At 39.6% G+C, this 21,036-nt stretch overlaps 1 protein-coding gene and 1 pseudogene across 1 annotated transcript; one reads left to right on the top strand and one right to left on the bottom strand.

Annotated features, from left to right (window-relative positions):
• Window positions 1-7,156: 7,156 nt before the first annotated feature.
• LOC114825812 (transcription factor bHLH128-like) lies at window positions 7,157-8,143 on the bottom strand (annotated as a pseudogene).
• A 4,623-nt stretch (window positions 8,144-12,766) lies between these two features.
• Window positions 12,767-15,663, top strand: LOC103439677 (histone-lysine N-methyltransferase, H3 lysine-9 specific SUVH5-like). The gene is made up of 2 exons (XM_008378254.4): window positions 12,767-12,916; window positions 13,616-15,663. The coding sequence occupies exon 2, from the start codon at window positions 13,657-13,659 to the stop codon at window positions 15,493-15,495; it is 1,839 nt and encodes a 612-aa protein (XP_008376476.2). The 5' UTR covers window positions 12,767-12,916; window positions 13,616-13,656; the 3' UTR covers window positions 15,496-15,663.
• Window positions 15,664-21,036: the final 5,373 nt, after the last annotated feature.

The raw sequence follows: 21,036 nt of genomic DNA, 5'->3' as shown, positions 1-21,036 counted from the left end.
CTCTTCGATTTTGAGAAAGTAGTCATGTTGGGAGTCTGGCTCTCGAGATTCGGAGGACGGTGCCTCTTCGATTTTGGAGCAAGCAATCTTGTTGGGACTGTTTTCTCGAATGTGAGTAAAGGTTGGGCATGTTTGCTAGTCTACCTTGCCACGAAGCACAGAGGTTGACACACAGGGACTTTCCAATTATCCAGCAGTGGTACTGTTCCTTTACCCTTGTGGGTAATAATATGGTAGCTAGACCTTCAAAATTTATGTATCTAAACTTTGTTAGTGCTGTTTCTTTGCTATTCTTTTACCTTTCTTGGTCAGAGCGATGTAGTGGGAGCTGCAAGCTTCACGTGCTCAACTTTGGCAGAGAACTTTGGCAAAGTGATCTGTGGTACCCATGAGTTATTGTTGCGTGTGGGAAGTGGGTGATTGAACAGTAAGATTCATGTGCTTTCTACTTCACCAGAAGTCTTCGACAGAATGCCCATAATTTCTGCAAAGCTGAGTGTGCGTGTGACAGGTGCTGACAAGGCTAGAAAAGTAGATGCCTCTTCGATTTCTGAGATCGGCCCTCGTGGTATCTGAGCAGCCCAGCTTTTGAGAAAGCGAGCGCCTCTTCGATTGATTCGGAGAACGGTGCCTCACCGATTTTTGAGAAAGCAATCATGCTGGGGGTCTGGCTCTCGAGATTCGGGGAGCAGTGTCTCTTCGATTTTTGAGAAAGTAATCATGTTGGGAGAGTGGCTCTCGAGATTCGGAGGGCGGTGCCTCTTCGATTTTGGAGCAAGCAATCTTGTTGGGAGTGTTTTCTCGAATGTGAGTAAAGGTTGGGCATGTTTGCTAGTCTACCTTGCCACGAATCACAGAGGTTGACACACAGGGACTTTCCAATTATCCAGCAATGGTACTGTTCCTTTACCCTCTCTTCGATTTTTAAGAAAGTAGTCATGTTGGGAGTCTGGCTCTTTAGATTCGGAGGACGGTGCCTCTTCGATTTTGGAGCAAGCAATCTTATTGGGAGTGTTTTCTCAAATGTGAGTAAACGTTGGGCATGTTTGCTAGTCTACCTTGCCACGAAGCACAGAGGTTGACATACATGGACTTTCCAATTATCCAGCAGTGGTACTGTTCCTTTACCCTTGTGGGTAATAATATGGTAGCTAGACCTTCAAAATTTATGGGTCTAAACTTTGTTAGTGCTGTTTCTTTGCTATTCTTTTACCCTTCTTGGTCAGAGCGATGTAGTGGGAGCTGCAAGCTTCACGTGCTCAACTTTGGCAGAGAACTTTGGCAAAGTTATCTGTGGTACCCATGAGCTATTGTTGCGTGTGGGAAGTGGGTGATTGAACAGTAAGATTCATGTGTTTTCTACTTCCCCAGAAGTCTTTGACAGAATGCCCATAATTTCCGCAAAGCTGAGTGTGCATGTGACAGGTGCTGACAAGGCTGGAAAAGTAGGTGCCTCTTCGATTTCTGAGATCGGCCCTCGTGGTCTCTAGGGAGCCCAGCTTTTGAGAAAGCGAGCGCCTCTTCGATTTCTGAGATCGGCCTTCGTGGTCTTTGAGCAGCCCAACTTTTGAGAAAGCAAACGGCTCTTCGATTTCTGAGATCAACCCTCGTGATCTCTAAGCAGCCCAACTTTTGAGAAAGCAAACGCCTCTTCGATTTCTGAGCAGGCGCCTCTTTGATTTCTGAAGCTCCGTCGAGTGCAGATTTTTATAGAGGCTGGCATTAAGTTCCAAAGCACACTTGAATCTCCACCAGTAGAAGCTTCATTCTTGCACTTCTAAGATCTTGATTTGTCCGACCTCTTCTCTCTTCAACACCTTTGAAAATGTCTGGCCCCTCCAACCGTCGTTTTGACTTGAACCTTGTTGAAGAGGCAGCCCCGCCTTCTCCAGACAACATATGGCGCCCATCCTTCGTCTCCTCAACTGGTCCTCTTACCGTTGGGGATTCCGTGATGAAGAATGATATGACCGCTGCGGTGGTGGCCAGGAACCTTCTCACTCCCAAAGATAACAGACTACTTTCCAAACGGTCTGATGAGTTAGCTGTTAAGGATTCGCTGGCTCTCAGTGTTCAGTGTGCAGGTTCTGTGTCTAATATGGCCCAACGCCTATTTGCTCGAACCCGCCAAGTTGAATCATTGGCGGCTGAAGTGATGAGTCTCAAACAGGAGATTAGAGGGCTCAAGCATGAGAATAAACAGTTGCACCGGCTCGCACATGACTATGCTACAAACATGAAGAGGAAGCTTGACCAGATGAAGGAAACTGATGGTCAGGTTTTACTTGATCATCAGAGATTTGTGGGTTTGTTCCAAAGGCATTTATTGCCTTCGTCTTCTGGGGCTGTACCGCGTAATGAAGCTCCAAATGATCAACCTCTGATGCCTCCTCCTTCTAGGGTTCTGTCCAGTACTGAGGCTCCAAATGATCCCCCTCCGGTGCCTTCTCTTTCTGGGGCTCTACCGACTGCTGAGACTTCTCCTAAGCAACCTTTGTGAAGGCTCCCTCTTGTGTGTTTATTTTGACTCATGTATATGTACATATTTGTAGCTTATCGGGGATATCAATAAATAAGCTTTCCTTCATTTCAACGTATTGTGTTAAATACACCAAAGCCTTCTTCGCTAAGTTCTTTGAATTTTCTTTTGTTGAAGCTTGTATGTTGAAGCTTTCTGAGTGGAGCATGTAGGTTGGGGTAGTGTTCCCTTAAGTTCCCGAGTGAGGAAAACTTCTTGGTTGGAGACTTGGAAAATCCAAGTCACTGAGTGGGATCGGCTATATGAAGAATGTAACATACATCCCACATAAAAAACTTAAAGCATTTTATAACAACAGTGGAAAACAATCATGTCTATGCACCTTTGTGCGAGTTCGATATGAAACTTTCATGGAACATATCTCTTTCTTTTCCTTACTTCGTCAGAAACCAAAAATTGGAGTTACGCCTCAGATGTGTCCTGGGAGTTTGGATTTAGTTTTGTTTTTTCACGTTTGGAGTAAGCGGAAAAAAGGAATTGAGAAAACGGTTGTGGGAGGTTACTCGTGACCGTGAGTGGGTGAATGAAACTATAGACATCAAAATTTCGGTGAAATAAATGTTGACCAATAATTACAATTTCAATGCTCATGTGTCACATAAATTTTACACGTAGCGTGTGGCTAAACGAAAAATCAAAATAAATTGGAAAAATCATCAAATAAGGACACATGTCAACACCTGGCAAAAATGATTTATTTCATCTGAATATTATATTCAAAATTAGGCCTTGAAAATTTCTATAAATACAAGGCCATTTCATTCATTTGGGGGGAGCAATTCATAACCAATTCACATCACACCAAAACCTTGATCAAGCCCTAAGATCAATTCACATCACACCATCCTAAGATCAAGCCCTAACGGCCATTTGGATCAACAACATCAACAAATCCACACATTCAACTGTTCTTCAAGATCAAGCCCAAAAGCCCTTGAAGATCCATTCATCAACTGTTCATCAAGATCAAGCCCCAAAGGCCCTTGAAGATCCATTCATCAACAGTTCTTCAAGATTAAGCCCAAAAGCCTTGAAGATTCGTTCATCCATCAACCTTCAAGATCAAGCCTAATGGCCCTTGAAGAAACTTCCCTCAACCTTCAAGATCAAGCCCCAACGACCCTTGAAGAAACTTCCAACTGTTCATCCAAGATCAAGCCTCGACGACCTTTGGATCAATCGCACATCCATAAATCAACACCTTATGGAGATCGAATCGGATGATCAAATTTGAGCGAGATTGTAACCCCGAAATCATTAATACAAAATATTATTTTGTACACGTGTTCTTGTCTCATTCATCACAAGAATTTCCGTGTTTACAGAAACATCTCATTTGCCCGCCCAGTAAATGCCATCAACCGCCCAACTCCACCCTGTTTCTTTTCTAAAAAAAATCAGCCCCGCTCTGTACCCGCTTCAAACCATACTCGCCCCGACCTGTGGGTCCTCGACTCGTTTGCCCACCCCTACTTCATCCTTTTAAGTAAATTTTCTCTAACAACGAAGGACACATTCCATGTTGATGAAGAAAAAAGAATTATTAGGGATTTCCGTGTTGAGAAACTATTTAACTGTTTTTTTTTTCTTCGATTCTAAGGAAAGGTTGAATGCAAGTTTTAAGGAAGTAAAATTTTATGAGGGGACCTTTCACGTCAAGCTCTCACCTTCTACACATTTATTATGCCCACTAATTTCCAACCCAATGAAACGAGAATGATTTACACGGAGAACAACTTACTAATTTTTTTATCCTAACTATGTTCACCTTACTGTGCATCTCGGTCTACCAATTCAATGTCACTTGTAAATTTTTTTTTATCATGGAAAACAACTTACACATGATATTTTGTTTTAATAATACAATATCATGTGTCAAAAATTTATACATGTTATTGTTTGTTAAAAAAAGACATAATAATAGACGTGAACCCATCCAAATAAGTCATTTTCCTTCACATAACATTTGAACTATTTGATCGCAATGATACGGCAGCAAGATTCTCTTTCCATGAAATTACTTTCCAACAAGAATGGAATACTTAAACCAATGAGAAGTCTGAAATGTAAAGAATATGTAGTGCTAACAATGAGTTGTGTATAATAAGACGTACTCAAAATATGTAAATGGATTTTGTTGATGCACAAAACTGGAGGGGTCTTGGAACAAAGTAAATCCGACCGTGAATCTGCAAGAAAGTAAATAACACAAGATGTATCGTGGTTCACCCCAATGTTTGGGCTACGTCCACACTGATTATTGTATTTCTTTGTGAGGGAGAGAGTCTCTCTGAATAGGAGAGTGAGGCTTCTAAGGGTGGGCGTTAGGCCTAAGAATTGGCCTCTGTTTAGGGGATGAGAGACCTCATCCCATTGTGAGGGTGATGAGTCCCTTTTATAGAATAAGGGCTCCTCACTTATTACATATTTGCCCATTCCTTTATTACATAATTACATTTGAGTCCCTCGAGTATTTATACGAGATCTAAATACGGATGCCCTAAGTATAGTACAAACAGTAGTCCCCCAAGTCTTCAATCAAGAAAGTCTTTTGGTTTGAGACTTGAAATTCAGTCCATGTGTGGGCCGAAGTAACTAGATGTCGTCTAGAACCGGTACTCGATATGAGGCGGTGCCCAATCTGAAATGATGTTCAACTAGAAGTAGCACATGTTGTGAGGCTGCTCTGTTTGTGGCTTATGTTGCCTTGGTTGGCTCAGCTTGCGGTGTTGAAGGTGAGAGAGTCCCTTTTATAGAATAAGGGCTCGCTCCTCAATACATAAATGATGGGCTAGAGTTGATGCTCGCGGCGAGGCGGTTGCTCAGTAGGCGGCGATGCTCTCTAATGATGGTGAGGGAGTTTTTTTTATAGAATAAGGGCTCGCTCCTTAATACATAAGTGATGGGTTAGGAGTATGCTCGCGGCGAGGCGGTTGCTCAGCTGGCGGCGATACTCTCTAATGAGGGTGAGGGTGTCCCTTTTATAGAATAAAGGCTCGCTTCTCAATACATGAATAATGGGTTAGGAGTGATGCTCGCGGCGAGGCGGTTGCTTAGCTGGCGGCGATGCTCTCTAATGAAGGTGAGGGAGTCCCTTTTATAAAATAAGGGCTCGCTCCTCAGTACATGAATAATAGGTGCTCTCTAATGAAAGTGAGGGAGTCCCTTTTATAAAATAAGGGCTCGCTCCTCAGTACATGAATAATGGGTGCTCTCTAATGAAAGTGAATGAGTCCCTTTTATAAAATAAGGGTTCGCTCCTCAATACATAAATAATGGGCTAAGTCCCCCAAGTATTTTTTTTATGAGGCCCAATATATGGTACATCATGTAGTCGCCCAAGTCTTCAGTTAATACAGTCTGTTGATTGGAGACTTCAAATTGAATCCATGTATGGGCCGAAATGGCGGTTGCTCAGAGGCGATATTTGTATACCCTACACTAAAGCTTTGTAGGTGAAGCTTTGCAAGTGAAGCTTTGAAGCTAGAGCTCTGTAAATGAATCTTTTGAAGCTAAAGCTCTGTAAATGAAGCTTTTAAAGCTAGAACTCTATAAATGAAGCTTTCGAAGCTGGAGCTTTTGTAAATGAAGCTTTCGAAGCTAGAGCTCTATAAATGAAGCTTTTGAAGCTGATTGACATGAGTGATGCTCATGAATGTTTATATGAGTGATGCTCATGAATGTTGACATGAATGATGTTCATGAATGTTCATGTATGATTGACATGAGTGATGTTCATGAGTATTTATGTATGATTGACATGAGTAATGCTCATGAATGTTTATGTATGATTGACATGAGTAATGCTTATGTATAATTTTGGAGTACTGGACGTACTTTTGATCACCTGGTTGGTGATAATGGCGGCAGGCTGCTGAATAATTTTTAGACTATTGGGCGTACTTTTGATCACTTGGTTGGCGATAATAGCAGAGGGGTGCTGAATAATTTTTTGTAGTACTAGGCATACTTTTGGTCACTTGGTTAGTGATAATAGCGGCGGGGTGCCGAATATTTTTTTGTAGTACTGGGCGTACTTTTGGTCATCTGGTTGGTGATAATAGCGGCAGGGTGCCGAATAATTTTTTGTAGTACTGGACGTACTTTTGGTCACCTGGTTGGTGCTATTTTGGGCTTATGGGCTTTCGCCCTCCACACAACATTCCAGCCCATTTATTTTGGGCTTTGCCGTTTTTTTTTTATTACCCTCTGATGGGGTTATACAGATGTCTCCGAAAGATAAGAAAAATAAATTACATCATTCTGGTGGGGTGTTTATTCCTTGCTTTTGCAGTGTCCCCATGTGCCTCCTTTTTGCTTTCTCTTTATTTTTCTTTCTTTTGGCAGATGACAGACAAGGGAATAATGACATTTCCTTTTTTTGCTTTTGCTTTTGCTTTCATTTTTGCTTTCCTTTCTGTCTCTCCGCTCCTTGCTTTTGCTTTCTGTATTCCTTTTCTCTAAAGTGACAACACTTGCTTTTCTTGATCTCTCTGCCCAGATGAAATCCAATCGCATCCCAATCTCACCCACCACAATCTGACAACCACTGTGCCTCTTGAATAGATCCTTGTTAACCGTCTCCAGAGACTCAGAATCCAGAACCAGACTCAGTAGCTAACGCGCCACCAGCCTTGCCTGAGAGTCTCCGACCACCACGACCCACAAGCCGTTGAGCAGATCAGATGCGTCGAAACGACCCAGATCACTTGCCCTCTCTGCAATGCTTCTGGGATGAGTTGCACAGCCACGCTTAGCACGGATTTTTCAAGGAACAGAATCTTCAGGGATGTGCAGTAGCTTATCTACTGTTGTCATTGCTAAAGATGTCTGGGGAAGGCTAAACTGAGATTCCAAAGCATTAAGGCAGTTAAATATGTCCCCATCCATATTTTTAGCTTGCTTACTTGGTGGAGCTGAAAAGACAATCGAATTGGTATTATCCCAGGATTCCATCCCAAAGCTAGTGGCGGAATAAGAATGCATGGCACTATGGTGGCCGTTGTCAGTGCTAACACCTTCACCAACATTTTCACTTACGTCAGAGATTTGAGAAAGAGAATCCTACCCAGTGAAGCTCAACTGCGACTTTAATCTTGTTACTCTGTGACCACCATTATTGCCCTTTTGTGATCTATAGCTTCCAGTTTCTCTTGTAACTGAGAATCCTCCATTATTCTCAGGGGCGATGAGATGGTTGAAGAAGCCAGCTGGAGAGATTCGCTGGTGAACCAGAGCCGCCGACGACGTCAAATAACTAGAAAAAGAGTTGAAAGATCCAATCTCGTTCAAAGCGTGCGATTGGAGCAATGGCTTGGTGATGCTGGTGCCCATGTGGCTGCAGTTGGATGAGTTGACTTTGAAGCTGGACTCGGAGCTAGTGAGGGAGGGAGAGTCGCCGCCACCTTCTCTGGAGAAGTAGTGGCCTCGTAAATGCTGCGGTTGGAGGGATGAGAATTCACGGTCGGCGGCGGCTTCCATGACGGAGTTCACGACTGAGTTTAGGAGGGATCCTGGGGCGGAGCCGTAGTGGGTCAGGCCCGTTGTGCTTGGTCTCGAGGCCATGGGCTTTTGAGGCGAGGAGGATGAGTTTATGGGATACATTTATATGTATACAACGACGGTAGCAGCAGCTCACTTCTGGTGTTTTGAAATTTTAGAGAGAGAAAGAGAGAGAGAGAAGGGAAATTGGTCTTTTTCTGTTCTGGGTTTTTTAGGAAAGCTTGGGGTTCTTGGGTTTTTGCAGATTCACGATGGAGGTGAAAAAACGAAAGAGAACCGACATAGTTTTTCGTGTCGATTCCCACAGACGGCGCCAAATGTTGATGCACAAAACCGGAGGGGTCTTGGAACAAGGTAAATCTGACTGTGAATCTGCAAGAAAATAAATAACACAAGATGTATCGTGGTTCACCCCAATGTTTGGGCTACGTCCACATTGATTATTGTATTTCTTTGTGAGGGAGAGAGAGCCTCTGAATAGGAGAGTGAAGCTTCTTAAGGTGGGCGTTAGGCCTAAGAATTGGCCTCTGTTTAGGGGATGAGAGACCTCCTCCTATTGTGAGGGTGAGGAGTCTCTTTTATAGAATAAAGGCTCCTTACTTATTACATATTTGCCCATTCCTTTATTACATAATTACATTTGAGTCCCCCGAGTATTAATACGAGATATAAATACGGAGGCCCTAAGTATGGTACAAACAAATTTCATGGGGGCCAAGTCCAAATATTGAAGAGAAGTGCTATTCTTAAAAGTGGGACTCAGATTCTCTGTCTTCTCAGGTATATATATTTTTTTAACAAACGATATTATTTACACTAAATGGTAGTGGATTGGGCTAAGCCTCATAATGAGCTAGCAATAATGTGGTTTAAATTCTCATTTGGCAAGAATCGAATTTAAGACCTCTCGCTTACAAGTGAAGATGAATATTACTAGACCGTAGTATTAAGTGGCTTTGTCTCCTCAAGTTTTTGACATAATATTTTATAATGTTAGCACGGAAATTAATGTTAAACTGTGAGTAACAAAAAGTCTATAGAGTTGTTTTTTTTTTTTTTAGAAAAGGATAACTGGTGTCAAGTTACTGTTATCCAACTGGAAAAAAGCTATGGGTCAACTTTATTCTTGACTTTGGTTGACGTCTAATAATAATGGTATTGTGATTGTGTGGTCCCCTAGGTTAGGTTTTTCTTTTTCTTTCCTAGTCAAGGACTATTTTCTACAGTTGGTGGTGGAATTGAAGGGGGTGATTTGGATGGCTGAAAAAAGAGCCCCAAAAAAAAATAAATATGAACTCGAACCTAACCATATTGAACTCGACCTAAAAAGTTGAACCTGATAGTCCAAATCGTTCGGTAACTGAAATCGAATTAATGAAAATGTCATTGTAGTATTTGATTGATTTCCATGAAGGGTTGCTCGATAAGACAGAACCGAACTGAAAATATCTTTTATTATTATTATTAAATGAATTAATATTAACTGTTGGACCTGGTTGAAATTGATACTCAACCGTCGGTTTAAAATCAACTCTCTCTCTTTGGTCTTTACTCAGTTTCACTCTCCGTCCTCTCAACTTCGACGCTTCCTCTCCGTCTCTCAACTCAGTTTGTAACTTCTCTGGCAACACCATACCATGCCACACCACCCTCAACTCTATTTCTATATACCTTCGACCCTATCTTCCTCCTCTCCGGCGTCGTTCCCCACCACCAACTCTTCTACCATTTCGCCATCAACCACACATACACACATGTGTGCTCTCTCCAGCGTTCAAGGTACGATATTGCATATTATTAAGATAGGAATTTACAAATTGAATTAGGGCTTTTCGATTGAAGGGTTGGGGCACCACCTTCCTCAGACGAGATTCAATGTCGAATTTAGAGAAATGGCTAACATCTTGGAGTAGTGGATTGTGTTGCTGGGTAGGGAACATGTAAAAATCAGTTTACCTGAGCCAACCGAATACTAAATTTGTTTTCGATTTTCTTGACTTTCAGTAAATCAAAAATAAGGGTTCGATTTTAGTTATTTTTTTTCTGTTACCGAAATTATCGTTTCGATTTTGGTATGAGGTTTTCTCTTATCATGAGAACTTAAATAAAATACATTATGCACCACGTGACATATTGATCTAATAATGCAATGTCATGTGTTAAAAACTTACACATGTCATTATTTATTGAAAATGAACACATTAACAGCTGTAAACCTATTCAAATAAGTAATTTTCCTTTTCATAATATTGAATTATTAAATTGCAACGTCACGGTAGTGGTGTTCTCTTTATATGTAAATTGCTTTCAAACTAAGAATGGAAGTGAGAAACGTAAAGAATATGTAGTGCCAATTTTGGGAAAAAAGTTGTGCATCAATATAAGACTTGTATCCAAAATAGGTTAATGGGATGTTGCGGGTCCACTTTATTCTTGGCTTTGGTTGACGTCTAATAAATAATATTGTGATTTTGTGGTCCCCTAGATTCTAGGATTTTCTTTCCTAATCAAGGACTGTTGTCTTTTCCATAACAAAAGAGGACTGTTTTCTCTAGCTGGTGGCATTGAAGAGGGTGACATTTGAGTTCAAATTCAATGAAAAAGACATACTTTTCCTCGAAGAAGAGTCACGCAGCAATCAATAAAACAAAATTTTTATGGTGATTTGGATGGCTGAAAAAAATAGGTAGTACTAGTCACATTTTTCTTTTTCTTTTTCACATACGTTTGTTAATTTTTGTCTTTTGATATTCTTCAATGCATTCGATTTGATGACTGAAAATTTAGAGAAATATTAGAGAGCCAAAGTAGTTTCACCTAGCCTCTCTTTGAGACACTGCCCAAATCGTTACGCCTTTCATGCGAGTTGATATTCTTCGGTCGCTGGGTCGCCTGTCATCAGGTCACCAACTTCCTCGACATTCCGACACTAGGCAGGCATCAACCCTATACATGGTCTTAAAATCGGTGTATAGATAACACCATCCAAAAAATAACCCGGACCTAACCATACCAAACTCGAGCTTGGAAAATTGAACCTGATAATCCTAAATCGTTCGATAACTAAACTCAAAACTTACCGAAAATGTCAGTATGGTATTTAGTTTCCATGAAGTGTTTGTTTGGTAAAATAGAACCAAACATAAAATATCTTTTATTGTTTTTATTAAATGATTAATGTTATATGTATGATTTGAGTGAAATTGAATCTCAATTCTCAGTTTAAAATCAATTCTTTCTCTTAGGTGTTAACTCAGTTTCACTTTCCTCTCTATTGACTCCTACACCTTCTATCGACTCAGTTTGCAACTTCTCTGGCCACACCACACCATCAACCCTCTCCCCCTCTCTCTCTCTATATATCCTTTCGACCCTCTCTGTTTTTCCTCTACGGCGTCATTACCCACCACCAACCTCTCTATCATCTCGTCGTCGACCACACATGTGTAATCTCTCTTTGACGTTCAAGGTAGGATATTGCATATTATTAAGATTAGAGATTTGATATTTTAATTTTAATTTTAGGAATTTGTACATCGAATTCGGCTTTTGATTGAAAGGCTGGCGACACCACCTGCCTCAGATGAGATTCGACACCGGATCTAGAGAAATGGCTATCGTCTTGGGGCACTGGATTTACTGTGACGATCAAGGAACATGCAAAAATTGGTTAACATGACTCGATCAAATAATGAATTTTTTTAAGTTTTCTCGATTTTCAGTAAACCGATAAAATGGGTTCGGTTTAGATTATTTTTTGCCTTCATGGAAATTATCGGTTCAGTTTTTTTGTAACCAGCCCTAAATATGAGATACTCCAAAAGTTTTATTGATTTTTAAAAAAAAAAAAACTTCTTAGTATTGAATGATACGAAAAATGATAGCTGATATTAAAATAGAAAATCTAAACATTTGTGAAAATCAAATATACCAGTTAAAACACATGTAATATTAAATGATACGTAGTATGAAAATCATTTTAATAGTTAAGTTTTAATTTAGAAAATTTAAACAAGTATCTAACTGTTAAAAATTTCAAAACATGCCACTTAGTACTACGGTTTAGCGATATTCATCTCCACTTGTGAGTGAAACGTCTTAGATTCGATTCTCGCCAAAAAACGAATTTGGACCATATTATTACTAGTCCATTATAAAACTTAGTTCATTTCTTGACCCGATTAGTGTAGGTAATATTGTTTGTGCAAAAAAAAATAAAAATGGAAACATGTTTATAGCCGAGAGTGCCGAAGCATCATATAAAATCTGAGAAGTCTAAGGGGTGGTTTGGGAGTGAGGTGCTTAAAAAAAAGCACCCATGAAAAAAGACTGTGAGGGTTTTAGATGTTTGGTAAACTGAAAAAAATGGCTTATTTTGGAAGCTGTTGTGAGAATAAGCTGAAATCAAAGGAAAAAGCTGAAGCTGCTATTTGCAGCTTTGGAAAACTGGTTTTTTTTTCAAAGCACATGGAGCTACAGTGCTCCTTTAATGAAAAGATCCACTATCAGACTGCTTTTATTTTCCAAAAGCACTTTTACAAAAAAGTTTACTAAACACTCTGCTGATTTATTTCACAACCGTTTATTCTCACAACACAACCGCTTATTCTCCTAGCAGTTTTTTTTCAAAGAACTGCAATACCAAACCAATCTTAAGTCACGAACCCGGCGACTGGTGTGGGAGGGCAAGTAAAATTAATAAATGATGATTCGATACGGTACGGTACAGTAGGATGCCTTTCTATCTCCCTCTGTCTGAGTGTTGAGATTTCTGGGCTTATCAGAGCACACTAAACCGAATAGGAATCGGCGAGCGAGAGAGGGTGGGTGGTGCCACTGCAATCCTACTTCTTCTGCTCTTCCACTGCCTTCCAGGTATTTTCTCTTCATAATTTCTTGCTTTGTGCTCTTTCCAACTTATATTTGTTCCATTAATTTCTTCTTTTTTTCTCTCAATTTATATGTTGCGGTGAGAAATGTGTCCTTTAGTTTTCATTTTTCTGCCGGCGTTTGTGATGATTGCTAATAAAAGAAACGTTTGTGATTAATTGCATTCTTCAAAGTTTATCTCAGATTTTTTTTTTTAATTTGTATAATAAACCGTTTACTCGCATTCAAACACTTACTTTATTCCCCATTTTATACAAATCTGTTTGATTTTTTTCAACCAAAATCAGTGTTATTTTTTTCTTTAATTCGGTTTGAATTTTAAGAAATCCAACCGATGGTTAATTTGGGTCTTTTTTTTACAGGGGTATTTTGGTTCTTGAGATTTTTTTTTTCTTTTTTTTCTTTTGGTTCTTGATATTATCAAATATTTTTCATATTTTCTGTAATTTTTTTTTTTAACTAAATAACGCTTGTGCCAGTACCAATTTAGTATTGTTGTGTTTAGATTAATCAGCATTCTTTGTCTATATTTATTATTTTTATCTAATTTAGAATATGAAGTAAACATTATGCATATTGTGTTGATTAAGTATTATTCTCTATCTCTTGCACATGAGATAAATTACCATGGCTGTTGTATCTGGTTAATATATGGTCGGCTCCTACTTTATACGTTGTGTATAGGTTTTCTTGGAAATCTTTTGGTACAGAGGTTGGTACTCAGTATGTCTACACTGGAAACAACCGGGGAAAGGAAAGTCGATCGCTTTCCTTACACCATAAAGAGGCCAAGAGTTGATGCTGTTCGAGAATTCCCGATAGGATGTGGGTTATTTGATGCTCGGGTGCTACCAAGCAAGTCTGAAGATCGTGGCATCATAGACCAATCATCAAATATTGTTGGCCATACGGAGAAGAATGATAAGGTGTATGGGCTATTTTCTAAGTCCTCTAGTGTTATGAACATACCAATGGACAATTGCCTCTCACCTCGGAATATGTTGAGAAGTATTCCTGTTGAGCGGGATTTTCCCCAAGGTTGTGGAAGGGTGGTGTCTTCTTCTTTGAGAATCAATTGTCCAGATGCTAATGTTATTCCTGAGTGCAAATCAGCAATAGGTGGTGATTGCAATAAACATGCAAATGATAGGTGCTCGTCTTTATTGGCCAAGGATGCTAAGCTCAAGAAGGATGTTATTAATCATGGCGTGGATGACGTACATGTAGCCTGGCGTTGCAAGGTGAAGGAGGCTTTGGGTGCATATCAAGAGCTATTTACTGAGCTTTCGCAAGAATATGCTAAAAAGTCCGACAAAAATGTTGGTTGTAAGATTCATATGGAAGTCGTAATGCGTCATAAAGAGCAAGGAAAGTGTGTTAACACAAGGAAACAATTAGGACCCATTCCAGGAGTTGAAGTTGGTGATGAGTTTCAATACAGGGCTCAACTAGTTATTGTTGGCCTTCATCATCCTTATCAAAATGGTATTGATTACATGACGAAGGATGGGAAAAGTGTGGCCACAAGCATTGTGGATTCAGGGCGTTATGGTAACCATGTAGAGTCTTCTGATATCTTGATATATTCAGGTGAAGGTGGAAATTCGATGATCAAGGGTGAAGAACCAAAGGATCAAAAACTTGAGCGTGGAAACCTTGCACTAAAGAATAGCATTGAAGAAGGAACTCCTGTAAGGGTAATTCATAAACGTTTAGAGGTGGGTACTAATAGCAGATCTTCCACGACGTATGTTTATGATGGTCTCTACAAAGTGGTTGAATTTTGGCAAGATAGAGAAAAATTTGGTAAAATGGTCTTTAAGTTCTCATTGAGAAGGTATTCGGGGCAACCACGACTCACATTGGGAAAAATTTTGGACAAGTCGAAGAGGCCAATAGTTTCAAAGGGTGGTGTTTATAAAAATGATATCTCTGAAGGGAAAGAGAGGATGCCTGTTCGTATGGTCAATGAAATAGATGATGAGAGTACTCCATTTTTCAATTACACATGCAATATCATTTATCCAAATTTCTTCAAGGCGGTCACACTAAGGGGTTGTCATTGCCTTGATGGATGCTCCGCATCTGAACCATGTTCTTGTGTAATGAAGAACGGAGGAGTTTTGCCGTATGATAACAATGGACATCGAACGAACAAGAATGCCCTTGTGTATGAATGTGGTCCTTTGTGTAAGTGCCCTTCTTCTTGCAAAAACAGAGTGAGTCAACATGGCATTCGTTTTAGACTTGAAGTCTTCAGGACTAAATCAAAAGGATGGGGTGTTAGATCACACTCATTTATTCAAGAGGGAAGTTTTATATGCGAGTATGCAGGAGAAATAGTTCAAGATAATGACGACTTAGCTATTCGTTCCGCGGAACATGGGAACGTTGGAAGATTTGTCAATCATAGTAGCTGTCCTAATCTATTTTGCCAAGCTATCCTCTATGATCACGACGACTTGAGAATGCCACACATGGTGTTATTCTCCAAGAAGAACATAGCACCAAAACAAGAGTTAACTTGTGATTATAATTCTAGTGGGCGAAAGTTTGTAATCTAAGATGGGTACAAGAGCTAGCTTGTGATTGTAGTTCTAGTGGGGAAAGTATGTAATGGAAGATGGGTTTTCAAGATGAGATTTTGTTGTTGTGGTGGGATGTCCTAATGGTTAGTGTGGGATGTCTTGGTGATTAGTGAAAGTAAATATTATTACAAGACTTCGATGAAATTACCTTTTGTCTTGGTTGAATTGAATGCTTGCTTACTGTTCTTATTGATTATTTTACTAGGTAGGAAGGGCGTTGTGTTCACTCATATGGTAGATTCTTGAAATTTATATGCTTTTTTTTTAAGTGGTGCATTTTTAAAGTTTCTATTGGCTTTCATGTCAAATTTGGATTGAGTTGTTTTTGTGTCGGGAAAGATGACAATTAATAGGAGCCAAGATAACCAACAGCATCCTCTCCGAATCCTTTTGGTAAGGATCTTGAAGATTCGTAAATTGTGTCCGTTCATCGTATATTGTATTTTTGTCAGATACTATTTGTATTTAATTTTAAATAAAAATATTTAAAATAATTTCTAACTGCACGATTTATGATGAACAGATATGATTACAATGATTTCCAGGATTCTCACAAAGAGAATCCGGCAAGGATCCGGATTCCCAAGATAAAATCTTGGTGGTCCCAGGATTTAACTTTTCCCACTCGCGTTATTAAAATGGGATGAGGATCTTCTCCGGATCATCTTTGTGATGATCTAGGAATCCTCACATCCTATCTGTTCTCGTGCGGCCAGTTTTCGTTAGGTACAATATCTTCCACTAAAATGGGCTAACAAAAAGTACAATATCTTCCACTATTAAAATAAAGGAAAACTAATGCAAATGACTTAAAAACTTTGAGTTTTAACAAAAATAATAAAAAGGTGTTGTAAGTGAATAGTATCATGATTGACTTTTTAGAGTAAAAATGTAGTTTTTCATTAAAGTAAACAGTCGCGAGTGTTTCTTTAAAGTTCTCTTAAAATAATAAGAATATAAAACAGTCTCACAAAAATGTGGATACACTCTTGGTTTTCTCTCGAGAGAATTTCTCCCTCAAGTACAAGTGAGGCTTTGTTTTCTCTCAAACTCTCTCACTTTTATCTCTAAGTGGGGCTTTGTTTGGATTCTCTTTGAATGATTCACCTTCTCTGAATGAATGATTTGAGAGGATGAGGAATGAGGTTTTTACAGCCAACATTGTCAAATGATAGCCGTACAAAGAAGGGAAAAACTCTCTTCTGTTTCTTCCACCCATTTCTTTCAACATCTCTCGAACACTCTTTCCATTCCTTTTTAATATTTTAGGAAAAAATGTCCTAAGTTTTCTCTCCTATTAAGGAATCCCATATGTCGATCCGGCGAAGTTCATGCTGGAGGCGATATTAGAGGTATTTCAGGTGTGTGGTGAACGGGGAAGGCCACCAGAGGGATGAAAGAGAGAGAAACGGGATTGTAACTTGTGCGTGCAAACTAATAAAAAGGTCGTACCCAGTGCACAATGCTCCCGCTTTACGCAGGGTCTGATTGCAGGATTTGTGGTGAACGGTTATGATGAATTGATTTCGAGATCCACAGAGAAGAATCCAGAGATGATCCTAGTCCTAAGTCATATCATCATGCTTAGTTTGCATAATCTTGTATATAAATCTTTCAATCGTGGAATTTGTTAGAGCAATATTAGAAAATATAAAAATAACAATATAAATTCTAATAAGAATTCTAATAATAATAATCATAAAAACCACAAACTAAATATCCTATAGCAGTAAGTGTGTATAAAATCAATGTAAACAACAAACAAAATAAGAAATACTAACAAATTTGAAGGTTGAGACTTGCATAAATGCAATATCCTAAAGATAGAATTTCGTCTCTACTTTTGTGCTTGTAGTTCGGTAGGCGTCTGTCTCCCATAATTCAACAATCTATAAACCGAAGTCCTCTATGATACTTCTGTTTTATGACTAATAGAAAAACTAATGAAAATGGTATGAAAATTTTGAGTTTTAAAGATAAGGACAAAATAAAGGGTAAAGTGAATAGTATCAGGATTGACTTTTTAGTGCATAAATGTGGTTTTTCGTTAAAGTGAACAGTACCGGGTGCTTTTCATTAAAGTTTGTTTGTACCATACTTGACCAATCCCGAAACTACCGAGAACCGGTCAACGTTATACCGTCAAGGATCCAGAAGAGTTTCCCTCCAACCAGGAGGCCAATCACAGCGCGACACGTGTGGACATCAGAAGCCAATCATAACGCGACACGAGTCAACATTGGAAGCCAATCACAACACGACACATGTCAATGTCAGAACAAAGCTAAAAACTCTCTTCTATAAAAGAAGATCATTATCCCACAATATTTCCTAATGTCATTTGTACTAAATCATTCACTAGAATATTTCCTAATGTCATTTGTACTAAATCATTCACTAGTACTCACAAAAGGAGAGCTTGAACCTATGTACTTGTGTAAACCCTTCACAATTAATGAGAACTCGTCTACTTCGTGGACGTAGCCAATCTGGGTGAACCACGTACATCTTGTGTTTGCTTCCCTGTCTCTATCCATTTACATTCTTATTCACACTAGTGACCGGAGCAATCTAGCGAAGGTCACAAACTTGACACTTTCTGTTGTATCAAAGTCTTCACTGATTTTGTGCATCAACATTTGGCACCGTCTGTGGGAACGACACTTATTCCCACTCTCTTCAGCTTTGTTAAGCTGGTTTCCACCATTCGTACACTCTCTTTTGAAAAGACATCCCTTTCCAACATGGGGAGCGAAGGAAGCCACAACATACAGAATGACACCCCTCTAGAGGTATATGAATCTAAATAAAGTAAAATTTTAAATCTAGAGGTGTATGAATCTAAACAAAGTAACGTAGACAGAAAAAAAAATTCAATGAAACAAGAATAAAGCAGAAAATAAATAAAAAAGTTACCCTTTGTATCAAAAAATAAATAAATAAATAAAAAAGTTACATCGAAGTTTGCTAGCGACTGTACGCAGGTAACGTCGCTAGCAAAGTAGCGAAAATCCTCTACAAGTCGCTAGCTTCATACCGATCCTACCATTTCAATTTTTTTGTTTTTTTGTTTGTTTTGCTTTTATTTCTCTTATCATAACAACAAACTATCATATTCATGTTCTTCAAAATATATTTTCTATGCAAAATTATTATAATTCATATTTAAACACTTAAAATTAACGATTTAAAAGCTACATTTAAAGATAATTTAAATGTAATAGTGGTTACTTAAATTCAAAAAAAGTAAGAAGAAAAAACTCAAAGGAAAAAAAAACAAAAAATAAAAAAAATAAATTGGAATAGAGAAAGGTTGGGACCATACGGGTGCACAACCATCATCCAGTCAATGAACCACATCATCAGTAAAGTGAGAGTTACACTTCAATTTATTTATCTATTTTTTTGCTTTTTTCCGCTAAACCCAGGCATATCATGGTGTCACATGCTTGTTTGTGGTTCAAAAAAATATTGTGCTTTTGTAAGGAATGTTATGCTTTGGGCATACATGGAATCAAACACTTGTTCGTGCCTTCCCTTCAATGTGCCTTTACATGCAGTTGTACATTTTTATGAAGGTTAGACGAGAACAAGCACGACATGACAAAGGCAAGGCTCAATTAAACATGTCATGCCAAAGCTTGGAAAAGGCATGAGAAAGGCAAGGCACGAACCGTGCCAAATGTTACTATTCACCGCTATGGGCAAAGTATAACTGACATTGCTGTTTGGATTAAAAGTTAACTTTGGGCTCAAGAAATGAGCTGGCCCGAAAGGAGGCCCAAAGGGAAGATAGTCGAAGCCCAATCGAAGCCCAGAAGGCAGAAAGGGCCTTTTCTGACTTGGTGCAGCTCATGAAGACCACTTGCTTACCTACCCAAAGGCCAAGTGGTATAGACTGATCAGCTACACAGCCCATAAAGTACTTTATGATGGCAGTCCATGTAAAAAAGCCGATGAGTCATCACCCTCAAACCGCATTCGGGCAAGGCCGCTGCTACAGGAAGCCAAGCCAAGTTGTCTATATAAGAAGAAGGAGAAACCAGGAATAGAGACACTCAAACAAACCAACAAAAGCAAAAACTCTGCTCAAAACCAGATTTGCCTTCAAAACAAAGCTGTAGTCAGCCTTCATCCCTTTCGGGACAAGCCTTCATCCCCCGCGGGATAACTCTTTCTTCAACCCTTTATAATAGCTCTGCTACCTTGTTCAACCTTGCAGTAGTATCGATTCATCTTTTTGTAATCTCTCTCTCTCCCTCTAAGCTTTCAGACCTTTGACAAAACTACAAAGATAGGAACCTGCAAGACGAGCAACCTTACTCGATAAGGTTTAACCTTGCCCGACCTTCTTTGCTTTGTTTTTGTCTTTTCAATATGTTGTATACTTCCAGTTATATGCAAGTTATTTCTAGCAATATGACTATTAAAAGGTTTTCTCAGTACTTGAATCCGATTTAAATATATCGTCAGTGTTCAAACCAGATCCAAGTTCTAAGCCCTCGGGCATGTAAATCTGATCAGTTAAAAGTCCTTGGCCTCAAGGCATAAAAAAGAATCTTATGTGGACTTAACCTATCCACGACAGTCCTTGATAAACGAGAAGTCCGAAGTTACTTGGGGCGCAAGTAATCAACCTACCCTCTAGTTTTCCTTCTATTATATCATGATTACTATAGAAAGCTTGAGCATGGAATGGATTCTAATGGAAAGCCTCAAGGCCTACACCTAAGGCCCCACAAAGGCATCCATTTGGATTCATTCCGTTCAGCGATCTAAAGAGTCTAAGTATAGGAATGAACTCTGATAGGAAGCCTCAAGGCCTACATCTAAGGCCCCACAAAGGCACCTATTTGGGTTCATTCTACTCCTTGGACTCGGGTAATCAGAAGTATAATAGTTAGAAAACTCCGGCAATCACGAGAACAAATATGATGTGTTCAAGCACCGGTTTAGTTACTGATGGGAAGCCTCATGGCCTACACCTAAGGCCCCACAAAGGCACCTGTTATAACTAACACGGTTTCTTGGATACATACATACATGCAACTAAAGCAATATCCATTTTACATCTGCCATGCTAAAGATGGCAGTGGCACGCCTGAGCACCTAAATGATAACCTTGATAGGAAGCCTCAAGGCCTACACCTAAGGCCCCACAAAGGCACATCTCAAAGTTAACGCTGTCCTTCTCTTTCAGCCTTGTCCGAAGAGTCTTGCCCGACGAGACTTGCCCGACAACGCCCGACAGCGAAGCAGAAGCCCGATAGCAGTCCTCAAACCGGCGCCAACCTCCAGGGGAGCTGTGTGCTCGTCGGCCAGGAGACATCCCCGACGGAAATTCCTGACGCGAACAACTGATATTCACTCAATAGTATACTTCTACGCGTTCACATGCAATTCACCCAAAAGCCTAACGCCCTGCTTGGTGGGCGCGGAACAACACGATAGCACATGCAAAACGAGGCCAGCTTGTTGCACGTTATATTCATCCGGCCAGTGGCGGAGCCAAGATTT

Source organism: Malus domestica, chromosome 07, assembly GCF_042453785.1.
Source record: "Malus domestica chromosome 07, GDT2T_hap1".
NCBI lineage: Eukaryota > Viridiplantae > Streptophyta > Magnoliopsida > Rosales > Rosaceae > Malus > Malus domestica.
This window is presented reverse-complemented; position numbering and strand designations above follow the sequence as displayed.